This window comes from Chelmon rostratus, chromosome 13 (genome assembly GCF_017976325.1).
Source record: "Chelmon rostratus isolate fCheRos1 chromosome 13, fCheRos1.pri, whole genome shotgun sequence".
Lineage (NCBI taxonomy): Eukaryota > Metazoa > Chordata > Actinopteri > Chaetodontiformes > Chaetodontidae > Chelmon > Chelmon rostratus.
The window spans coordinates 3,202,729-3,214,805 of NC_055670.1; the positions used below are offsets into that span (position 1 = coordinate 3,202,729).

At 42.8% G+C, this 12,077-nt stretch overlaps 2 protein-coding genes across 2 annotated transcripts in view; one reads left to right on the plus strand and one right to left on the minus strand.

Moving 5' to 3' along the window:
• Positions 1-3,617, plus strand: part of fer1l6 (fer-1 like family member 6) — a 28,662-nt gene extending 25,045 nt beyond the window's left edge. Inside the window, exons 43-46 of the mRNA XM_041950253.1 lie at positions 75-195; positions 284-441; positions 533-633; positions 1,387-3,617. Coding sequence (XP_041806187.1) covers positions 75-195; positions 284-441; positions 533-633; positions 1,387-1,567 — 561 coding nt within the window. The 3' untranslated portion in view covers positions 1,568-3,617. The remainder of the gene's footprint in view (positions 1-74; positions 196-283; positions 442-532; positions 634-1,386) is intronic.
• On the minus strand, positions 2,464-11,707 carry si:ch211-67e16.4. The gene is made up of 10 exons (XM_041950254.1): positions 11,325-11,707; positions 10,026-10,492; positions 9,801-9,950; positions 9,273-9,508; positions 8,497-8,616; positions 8,219-8,306; positions 7,871-8,076; positions 7,625-7,711; positions 7,158-7,236; positions 2,464-4,064 (listed from the first exon to the last, which is right to left on the minus strand). The coding sequence occupies exons 2-10, from the start codon at positions 10,465-10,467 to the stop codon at positions 3,799-3,801; spliced, it is 1,674 nt and encodes a 557-aa protein (XP_041806188.1). The 5' UTR covers positions 10,468-10,492; positions 11,325-11,707; the 3' UTR covers positions 2,464-3,798.
• Between the last annotated feature and the right edge of the window lie 370 nt (positions 11,708-12,077).

The following is a 12,077-nucleotide window of genomic DNA, read 5'->3' on the forward strand; positions in this document are numbered from 1 at the left end:
CAGCTGTTAGGCTGGTGTAGAAAAACCACCTGCGTCACACTGCCAACACATCTGTCTTGTCCTCTCTCTCACAGGTAGTGGTGGTGAGGAAGAGAGAGAGTATTTTCTCTCTGGATAAAACAGAGCAGAAGCTTCCTGCCATCCTCAGTCTGCAGGTCTGGGACTTCGAGACTCTCTCCTCTGACGACTTCCTAGGTGTGTGTGTCTGCTTCTCCGTGGGCATCTGTTTCTCTAGTTGTATATTTGAATGATTAAGTGTGCATGTGTGTGTGTGTGTGTGTAGGCACGGTGGAATTAGACCTCCATGGTTTCCCTCGGGGGGCAAAGACGGCAAAGTCGTGTAAGGCGGACATGTTGACAGACGGGACAGAGAGAATCTCCATCTTCCAGCAGAAGAGAGCACGAGGCTGGTGGCCCTTCACCAAGTCCGGAGAGCTGACGGTACGTTCACAGACACTCACGCTGTACAAACCAGCGTAAACAGAACTGAGACTCGGACTGACAGGTGTGTGGCGTGCTCTGAATTCATCAGGGGAAAGTGGAGGCGGAGTTCCATCTCGTGACAGCTGAGGAGGCGGAGAGAAATCCTGTCGGCCGAGCCCGCAAGGAGCCAGAGCCGCTGCCAAAACCAAAGTAAGACTGTGGCAGTCTTCTCTCTAAACAAAGTGTGTTCAAATGGAGCTGTAAACACCTGCTGTATGTGGACAAGGTATTAGTGTGCGAGGGACAGTAAACAGCACACACTGCGCTGTTTCTTTTTAAGAAAAGAAGAAGAGCAGTATCACGTCTGTGGGTCAAGGGAATAGTTTGACATTTCACCTTTCACATCAACTTGATTTATCTTGTTTCTTCAGTCTGTACAAAAGCCAAAAATTTGGTTTTGTGGGGTGTGTGTTTTTAGTTTTCTGCTTTGGTTTATGTACGGATTGAACATGTGATCTAATGTGTTAATTATTGTTGTTATTTTGTTTAATAAATTAACAGGTGGTGGCAGAAATATTTTCTTACCTTTGGACAAAGCCCAGCAAGCTGTTTCAGTGTTTATGCTAAGCTAAGCTAGCCAGCTGCTGGCTTTAATGTAGCCATACAGTATATTTACAGCACAGACATGAGAGTGGTATCAGTCTTCTCATCAAACTCTTAGCAAGAAAGCAAATAATGCTAATAATAATAATAATGGTTTTGGATGTTGGTAGCAAATACTTCAGGATCTATTTATCGATCATAAGAACTTCCAAAAACATAAAACTTTTACTCCAAGTCACACAATATCTGACACGTAAAAATGTCTTTGTACAATTTAATTAAGCTGTTAAGAAGATACCAATGCTGCTCAAAGTCCTACTGATGAAACATTCTTTTCTCCTCTCTTTTCCCATCCCCCAGTCGTCCAGACACCTCCTTCTCATGGTTTGTCAATCCATTCAAGTGTTTCTTCCACTTGGTGTGGCGAAGCTACAAGAAGTACATCATCATTGCCCTGGTCCTGCTCATCACAGTGCTGTTCCTCGCCCTGCTGTTCTACACACTGCCAGGAGCCATCTCCCAGAAGATAGTCAATGGATAACCCAGGCACGCATAGTTCTCAATATCTACTCAAAATTATGGCTGACTTTTAGATGATGCAACTCCCCCTCTGAGCCCCGCAACAATAGGGGATATAACAGCGTGTTGTAACAAGGCAACTAAAATTTTCCCATTTCAGTAGCTCCTTCAAATGAGACCAAGAAAGGCCGGATGTGTGTCCTTTACATTTGCTGAAAACCACAGTGCCCAGTGTTAGATGGAAATTTATGTTCGTGACCCATTTTAAAGATTTATGTCTTTATGTCAATAGGCTGAAATGGGCTTGTGGCAGAGGGCCGTAGGGATGGTGTAAAATATTGAGACACCAACCAGCACAATAGTTTATGGTCTTTTCAAGGGAATTGTAGACAATAACGAAAATATCACCAGTCTTAGCCTTTAAAGCGCAGGTTAGGATTTTTTTTTCTAGTCTATCTAAATATAATACTCACATGCCACGTGTGGTGAAAGACTTACTGAGCGCTGGAATTTGTTGTCCTCTACATACCTGTTGTGAAGCGATCCCAATGTTGCGCCACTAAACAGTAAGAAATAGGGTACAAAATCCACTGTGCTTGTTCCATACAAAACTGCATTCTGTTCAGCTACAGCTGACACCTACAGTCTGAGATGACAGACTGAGTGGGCATGTTCCAAATTTTGCGTCTCTTTTGTATAAAATGTCCTCTTTGACAGTATTTGTTTGCTGAGCTGCTGATGAAGGTTCACAGCTGGGACAAGGAAGTGGCAATAAAATTGCACATGCCTATAGATGACGAACTGTATGCAGAACAACATACAGAACGAGGCCTGTGGATTTTAGCCCCATCTCTTACAGTGTAGTCATGCTCCAAAAGAACTGGTTTACAGTCTGCATGACAAGGAAGGATGATTACAGCAACCAGCAACTCTTTGAAAGTAGTCCATTTTAATTATATAACCCAGAATCACAACTTGCAGTGTTATCTGACTGCTGTCTTCAGACACATCTTTAAAAATCTGAACCAATGCTTTTAGCTCATCTCAATAGAAGTGTGAGGCTTTGTTAAAATTAGAATTCAACACAGTGCTTATTTTAGCTGCATTTATTAGAACTGTACAAAGTACTAATTCAATTCAATTCAATTCAGTTTTATTAATATTGAGCCAAATCACAACCAAAGTTGTCTCAGGACACTTTGCATATAGAGCAGGTACAGACCAGACTTTTTATCTACTGAAACCCAAAAATTCCCTTATGAGCAAGCACTTGGCGACAGTGGCGAGGAAAACTTCCTTTTAGGAGGCAGAAACCTCGAGCAGAACCAGGCTTCTCATTTTATTCGGGAGATTGTCAATCTTCTCTTTATTCTGTGAGTTGACGAAAGTACAATTTGCAGGTATTTTTCAAGTTAGCAGCCTTGACATGTTCATGTGAACAACTCTGTAAGTCATTGTCTGTCAAAGACAGTTTCTCAGGGAAAAAGTAATACTTCTCTGGTTATTTCTTTGAGTCTACATCAGGCCAAGTAGAAGTGTGGGTCTCCTACATGTTTCAACTCCACAACAAAGTGCACTAATTAAAATCACAGCTGCATTGGAAAACCAATTCTGTCCATATTTAAAGACAGACACATGCAAACTGAAAAACATCATGATAAATTGTCCAAATCAAACAACAATTCACTTTAAAGTATGTTAGCAGATACAGGAGAGATAGAGTGAACTTACTTATACAGTATATGCACTTGTAGACATTTTTGTAGACTTGCAAATATAAAATTAGTTTATATAAGATTCTGAATGTTCTTGAAGTGTTATTATTTGAATATCTGAATGCATTTATTTTTTGAGTTTACAGTGCCTGTCTTGGTCTACTGATACTGAATGTGTAACTGAAATGAGGGTAAAAGATTTCTAATCACCTACAGCATAACAGCAAAGACAAGGTGATCCATATCAGGTGCTCTACTTATGTTGTCTGTACATACGCATCATGATAAGGTGCTTGTAAGTTTGGCCTGATAAAGATCCACCATGGATTGAAGCACTGTTGTCTATGCTAAATAAAGAAGTGAATTCAGTTTTAGCATGCAGTCTCTGCTTTAATTGTGTTGTAAATGGAAGTTATATGCTAGGTAAGCAAAGCACTACACAGATTACTTTCTGCAGGAGAGTTCTGACGCCTCCTGAACGCCAAACAACATACTTGACAAACATATTCTGGAAGTCTCTGTGTGCACAGCTCTGATTTCAAACATCTAACTGCAAGATATCTGCATCTGTCAGAGAGATACTCTGCTGCGATAGGCTGACCTGGGGGCAGGAGGAGGAGGATGATGATGTCACAGTGTGCTGATGTGTAGCCATGCTGGGGCCTCTCAGGAGCAGAGAAGAGGAGGAGGTGGAGGGTATGAAGGGGAGAGTGGCAGAGATGCTGTTTGCTGCTGACATGTTGAGGAAGCTGTTGGACTGAGGCACCACTGAGCTCCGTCTTCGATGACCACTGGAAGAGGCGGCTGAAACACAGCATGCCAATTACATTGTAAAAAGCAGCAAGTGATAAGACCCTCAACTTTCCTGAGCAATCAGTTTATGTTAATTCAACTATAACAGGTATACTTCCTTATACATTTTAATCAATTACACCCAACCTCAGAAAGTTTTTCATATGTGAATTCAGTCATAGGATGTTATGGAGGAACATGCAGAGGCACAACTGTGATCAACAGAATCAGCTATAAAGAAAAACAACCTAACAGAAACAGAAGGTAAACAACTCAGATTGAAAGTGTCAGCAGCTCTCTCCAATGCTAAACCTCCCCCTTCTGACCTCACCGACGAGGAAAGAAAAGCTGTGACGTCACTGAGCAAGGACGAAAACATCACAATCTTGCCAACAGACAAAGGGAAATGCACGGTAATCCTAAACACTAACGATTACCAAGACAAGATTCTCTCACTGCTCAATGACAGTAACACATATGAATGCATGAAACGAGACCCAACCAGCGGGTACAAGAGAACAATCATAGAATATCTGCAAAGTTTGCAGAAAGAAGGAGCCATTGACCGTTTGCAATATCACCGGTTATAGCCACAAGAGTCATCTATGGTCTCCCACTCAGACCTATTGTCAGCGGCATCAACTCTGTGACATACAACATTGCTAAGTTTGTGGCCAACATCTTAGCACCACTGGTTGGCAAAACGCCACACCACATCCAGAACTCAATGGACTTTGTAAATAAGGTCCGGGACTTAAAACTAGACCCATCAGAAACAATGGTTTCCTTCGATGTCACATCGTTGTTCACATGCTTTCCAACTCAGGAAACTACCCTTAACCAGGAGCAAATATGCCATTTACTTGAACTCTACCTAAAAACCACCTATTTTTAATTTAGGGGGAGGTTTTACAGGCAAAAACATGGGTGTGCGATGGGCTCACCAGTATCCCCCATTGTGGCTAATCTGTACATGGAGAACATGTACAAAGGAACAACACCAAGTCATTGGTACAAATAAGTGGATGACACTTGGGTAAAAATCCAAAGCCAAGAAGTGCAAGCCTTCACCGAGCACATTAACTCAGTGGACAAGAACATCAAATTCACTCGAGAGGATGTCAAGGACATGAGTTTGCCTTTTTTGGACTGTGAGGTCCACATTGGAGAGAACAGGCGCCTCTATATTGGGGTTTACAGAAAAACCACTCACACAGAACAGTACCTCCTTTTTGACTCACATCACCCACTGGAACACAAACTAGGTGTTATCAGAACTCTCCAACACAGAGCTGATAATGTTCCAACCAGCCAACAGGCCAGAGACAAGGAACACAAACACCTGAGGGGGGGCCTCAAAACCTGTGGTTATCCCAGCTGGTCTTTTGTGAAAAGTTCAGCTGCTTCCAGAAAGAACAGGGTGACAGAGGAGGAAAAGAGGGACAGACGGCATAACATCGTCATTCCATATGTGTCTGGAGTATCAGAGAAACTCAGGCGAATCTTTGACAAACACAACATCCCGGTACATTTCAAACCTGGGAACACTCTCAGACAAAGGCTGGTGCACCCCAAAGACACCTCACACTCAGAAGAACAATCTGGTGTATGCAGTCCAGGGCAGTGAGGAATGCACAGACTTGTATATTGGGGAAACCAAACAGCCACTGAGCAGACGCATGGCACAACACAGAAGGGCAAACTCTTCAGGTCTAGACTCAGCTGTTTACCTGCATCTCAAGGAGGAAGCACACTCCTTTGAGGATAAAAATGTGCATATTCTGGACAGAGAAGACAGATGGTTTGAAAGAGGAATGAGAGAAGCTATCTATGTCAAGGTTGAAAAACCATCTCTGAACAGAAGGGGAGGTCTGACACACCACCTATCACCCACATACAATGCTGTCCTTTCATCTCTCCCAAAAAGATTCAAAGGTTTAACCTCTGAAAATAAACAACAAAGCCATTCACACATGGCTCAAGGAGCCTCCCAATGACAACAATGGGACACTAACGAGCCAGACGACTGTCACTGACACCCAAGGGTTACACCCTACCCCGCCTTAATGGGGGATCATTTGCCTCACAATAGAGTGATACCATCCTTGGTTTTGGGGGTTGGCTTCACTCAGAGGGTAAACCTAACACCATTTCATTGGACTAGAGCTGTCCTATCTAGTCTGGTGGGCATGAACTGATGAAGCCTGCTCGGATGAGAGGCGAAACTTCTTCTAAGACAAACTGACGAGGTCCAGTTGCGAATGATTGAATGCCCTAAAGCTTACAATGACCTGGATGAATGAGAATATTCACAGGCACGCAACTGTGATCTTAAAACAGCTTAGATCAGAATCGAAATCAAATCAAAATCAGTCCACACAAGCAGTTTTAAAAAAAATCTCCATTCATATGAATACACTGAAACAAAACTGAAGTGCTGTCAAGAGCATCCCGAAACCAACGGGCCACAATATAACCCTAAAAAAGCAATTACCAGTAAGCTACCTGCAACTAGAGGTCTGATCCTGTATGGTGAAAGCATGAAGGAGATAAGGATGCACACTTTGACATCAAAACTAATGTTTCCCTGTCACCATGACAACACTGCAAAATGAGTTTCTGAATATCTTCACCTTGAAAGGAGTTTTTCAAAGCTCAATTTTCACTGACCTAAAACTGCATTTGTGTGTGAGGAAAAAGGCCAGATTAAGCCATTTGCCTCTATATGTCTGAAAAAAGCCTGTGCACAACTGGCCAAATCATTAATCAACATCACACTGATCGTGACACATCTTGTCTCATAATCAATAGCCTCACTCATTAAATACATGGAATTCTGGAGGGAAGAATGCAGCTAAGTAATGGAGATGGACACACAGCCAGGAAAGTTTTTGCGCCACAACGACGGTTACGTACACATTTCTATGAACCAATATAATATTCTCGTTATGTTCTCACAGCACACATGCATGTCATCCAATTGTGTTGACTGGGTCTTCAGTAAGTTGCATAAGTGAAGAGAACTGTGTGACTGAGGAATGACACAGGCAAGTGACAACTGGGGCAGCTGACGACTGTTTCAGAAGCAGAAGTGACTCGTCTTACCACAAGGCACCCTGGGCTGCTGACGCTGGCTGCTGATGGGGAAGTCAGTTTGAGAAACACCTGCAGTGCCACCTAGAGCCTAAAAGTGAGAAAGGCAAAAATAACAAGCTTTGTCTGATTGGGAAGGAAGGTTCATTCTGTGTAAATGAAACTTTAGTCCCAGTGACTCCCAGTAATCAGTAATAGTGAGGTCTGTAGGTTGCAGTTTATTTATTAATTATTTAAACCACGTAGCGGATACTGTGCAATTTGGTAATGTATTGAGCATGAAAGCTGAAGTAGGATCTACTGCTGTAATATTAGTGAGGGTATCACTTACAAGCTTGAGGAAGTCTTTTGTAGGTCAACCTGAAGGACAGCTTTAATACCTAAGAATTTCAATTTCCTACAGCAGAATACTTTCTAAATAGGACACTTCCTAGTGTCAGGGATATCGCCATTGCCTTACTCATCAAGTCATTACTGACCTGAGTCTGGTTAAGACAGGCCTGGAGTTTCCGTTTGGCCCTCCATCTGGCCACCCTCAGTCTGGTCTTCTCTCGACGCTCTCGCACCTTCAACACAACATCATCATATTTGACATTAAATATAGGAAACTGTAAAAAGACGCTTTGATAGAAAATGCCCCTTTAAACTATACAATCTAACAATTATTTCATGAGAATTTGTCACATAATATTCATATGAATGTAGTGGACAACAAGTTGACTAGCCAGATCTGCCAGCAGAGGCTGAGGCAACGTTTTCTCCAGCTCTCTGCGTCTGTTGAGGCTTCGCCGGCGCAGCTCGTTCCTGCGCAGTTTATATTCTTCATAAAGGCTGAGGTCTTTAGTCCAGGGTCGCACCGCCTGACGAGGCGGGATGTTGGGTGGCAAGGACACCATCGACAGGATGGAGGCTGCAGGCTGAGGCATCGCATCTGAGAGCACACATGAAAAGGTCAGCAGTGGTGGAGGGGCATTTTAAACAAACTATACTGAGTATAGATTATAGATCAGGTTGCTAAACTCAGAAGCATGTGCATGACATCAACCCACACTCACACACGCTGATCTACTCACAGGTGCTTGGTCCAGCTGAGCTGAAGGCTGTAGTTTGATTTCTCTGGCTTTCTGGATGTCCAGACCACTCTGTCCCTGAACTTTGTGCCTGGACAAACATACATTCATTCTCTGTCACAGATGGTTCTGGAGAGTCTGATATTCAGAGTGAATTTTAATTCAGCTACTTTCGTTTTCCAGAATCAGAACTCATTCTGTCTCTGTGGCTGCACTAAGCGTTTAAGCCACTACTTCAAGCGCTGACTATTCTCAGATCTGACATTAAGCTCTACCCTTACCTCTGATTCTGGAAGATGGCCCTCCTGCACCTGGCAGTCCAGCAGCAGGGTGGCCATCACCTCCTGCTCGTCCTCTGGCTCCTCCTTGATACAGATCACTTCCTCCGCCTCCTGCTTCACCTACATTACATCAGGAGATGACCAGGGCTTTAGGACTGTGAGAAATCAAAGTGCAACACCTCCACCCCTTTACTTCTAAGGATGTACAGTCAGATGCAAGTCCTCTAGTAGTTAGGGAGACTGTAAGCTGACATGTGCATCTTTGTTCAGGTTAATACTTTTCTGTCTAGGTCTGTTTTTTTGTGTCAGTACAGTATATTCTTTGTTGAAAACCATACATACCATAAAGACCATATAACTGAAAATTTAATCTTTAAAAGAACTTTTCTTGTTTCTTGCTTTCTATTTAGTTGCATTTTGTGGTCTTATTCTGCAAAGCTCACATTATGTGATGAGTTCAACACAAAATGTATAATTAATGTGTTATTAGCACTAGTCGATTATTAAGTATCAATAACAGCAGTATCTTTTACTTCTATTGTCTGACACTACATGCTCAGTATTGGTATTTTTCTACATAAAGCTCAAATAAATACTATCAATTTATAAATACAAATATTTCTCTAATCTAAAGCATTTGTTTCTAATACTGTGTTCTCCTTCAGCAACTACAAAAGCAAATGCTGCCTTTTCACTTTGTCCTCATTTACAAGAGAGGTCAGAGCACAAAGCAGGGCCACTTCAGTAGGGTGTGTGTGTGTTGTATGTGTTGTTACCTGTGGGGCAGAGTATAGCAGAGTGGAGCTATCAGCCTCGGGGGAACCATCTGCTGACAACAAGCCAGCAACTGGCTGCTCCCCCGGACCCAGAGTCAAGGCCTGGACTGGGTGAGCGTCTGTGGCAGCGTCTGCACCTTCTGCATGGTGCTGCAGAGTGATGGTCCACTCACAGTCATCCTCCTGGTCGTCATACTTGCTCTGAACTGTGTCTTGCTCTGAGGGACAGAATAAAACTGCACACACATAGACATGTTCACCCTCCCCCACAACGTGACAATGATATTTTGTCAATGCATGTTCAGCTGACTCTCCAGGGTTCCTATGCTCAAATACAGAATTTTAAAGACCAACATTTCTCCTGTGTGACAACTAAGATTTTGATTCTGATGTATTTCTACCTAAGTCTTACTTAAGGCAACGACCAGACATTTCAAATAACGTGATGAGGTCAACAGAAAATATAAACACACACACACAAAAAAAAAACACACACACACACACACACACACACACACAGCTCTGTACCTGTACTGCTGTCGACAGATTCTGTTGGTGAGTTCACAGAGAGTGGGACAGGCACCAGCAAGTCTAACGGGTCGGGGCTGGCAACTCCCACATCTGAATTACAGCGCACTCTGATTGCACGTCTGCTCGTGCTCTGTAGAGAGGTGCATTCTGGGTGTACAAACACAGGAAGCGGTGAGAGTCATTGGAGTGGACAGCAAAGTTGGAATCAGTCATGATCATTACCTTGATTGCTTCTTGCCAATGGTCCCTCAGAGGTCCTGCTTTGAGACGAGCATGATGAAGAGTTCTCATCGGAGGACACACCTGCACCACCTCTCTGTGCTTGATTAAAGGTGGGTGGGTGGATGCGGACCAGAGTGGAGGTGGAGGCTCTCTGTTGCAGCTCCTCCTCCACTCCCTGCCTGTAGTACTTCAGCTTCAGCTCCGTGTAGCGCAGCTTGGCTCGAATGTTGTCATTCTCCTTCTCTTTTAGGGCCTTTTCCCTCTGCAACACAGTGATGTCCCTCTTCATCAGTGCCACTTGGGCTTTCAGCTCCTCGAATTTAACGCCAACCACTTTGAGCATCTCAGCCAGCACCGTCTCCACTGCTCCGTTCACTGCTCGCTCAACCACAGCACCCATCTGGCCTCGAATCAGTGAAACAGCAATGCTGACATCCATCATGGAAAGATTTCTGAACCCTTTCCAGCTGTTTTGGGGTAAATATAGATAAAAATAAGTCACAAGGAACATTAAGACCTATGTGTTTGTTAAAGTTATGGTCATTCGTCAAAGAAAACTGTCTCTTGGCTGCAAGAAAGCATTATGTTGATCAGCCATGCTGTTGGAAAATCAAATCCAGAAAAACAACTAAGCAGGGAAAGGAAAGAGGCAGCCGATCATATGAGAAACTAAAAACAAAAAACTATGGTTAAAACTAAGGTTAACATGACAGTGATGAATAACCTGGCACACATATATTCATATTGTTTTATATCATGGTATACTACTGAATGGCAGCAAGGATGAGACCAGTACTCTGCAACAGCTCTGAAAGGAGCTGCTGGTAGATTGCACATGAAAGTTTTGTGAATTTTCTTTTTCCAACAGTCTTTTTTGAGCAGACTGTAAATATGCAAATAACAGGAACATAATGTACATACCCATCTATACTGTGTGACATGCAGAGACAGGATAACGAGCCACATTATAGAAGCACAAGAAATTAGCTTTACTAAGTGCAGATATTGTAAGACAAGTTGATTTGGACAGAAAAATCTTGGGACCTCCGACGTGTGACGCACATGTAACTGGATAATTTTACTAAATCTGCGATCTTTAAAGTAATCCTCCAGTTCAAAAACTCTAGCTGACACACTTCAGTCTCCACAGCAGTTAAAAACAGACTGTGTTCATGTCGACACTGGTGCAGATGTAGTTTATGAGCTAACGTCTGTCTGTCCGTCCGGTGTCTCTACTGGGGACACCATACTGACTGGCAACTATTAAAGTCACAATTGGGTTGCAAACGTTTTACTTACCGTTTATGCTTATTGATGTTCAATAGCTCAGTTAGCTGATTGCTAACTTGGCTAACGACAAGCTTCTAATACAGCATTACGGTAGCTTCTTAGGCACAACATTCGTAACACTACCCAGCTGCTATTAAAGACTGTTACGCTTCCATTCCATACACTCCCATTATTAAACAAATAGCAGACAGATTGAATTCTCTTCTTTTTTCGAAATATATATGGGAATAATTTGAACAAGAGCGTACAGTTTTGCCATAACAACAGTAACGCTAACGCGACCGAGGGAAGTGTTTCCAAGGGCCATATATCCAGGAAGTAAACCAATGAGCAAAGTTCGTCTATTGGAAAGATGATTACTCTGGAATGAAATTGGTGACCTCCTCCTCCTCCTCCTTCTAGTCTTCATGCTCGACTTCTTCTTCTTCTTCTTCTTCTTTTTCTTCTTCTTCTTCTTCTTCTTCTTCTTTGAGGTTTTTACGGCAGATGGCATCCACGAAGTTGCAGTACTGCCATCTTCTGGTTTTACTCTCCATATTTATCCATTTTAATGGGAGATACTACAGCATCCCCCTGGAGGTGCCTGTCCAGTTCCTCCCTTGCACACAATCTAATATACTTGTATAAAGTGTCCTCCACTCATTATTTCTTGTCTGTCATGTGTAAATTTCCTGCATGATATAAGAACATGTTTCTGCCTCATAACATTGACAGGCCTGTTAGGTGTTTTCCTTTGATGAATAGCGTACTGTTAAGGTTTCT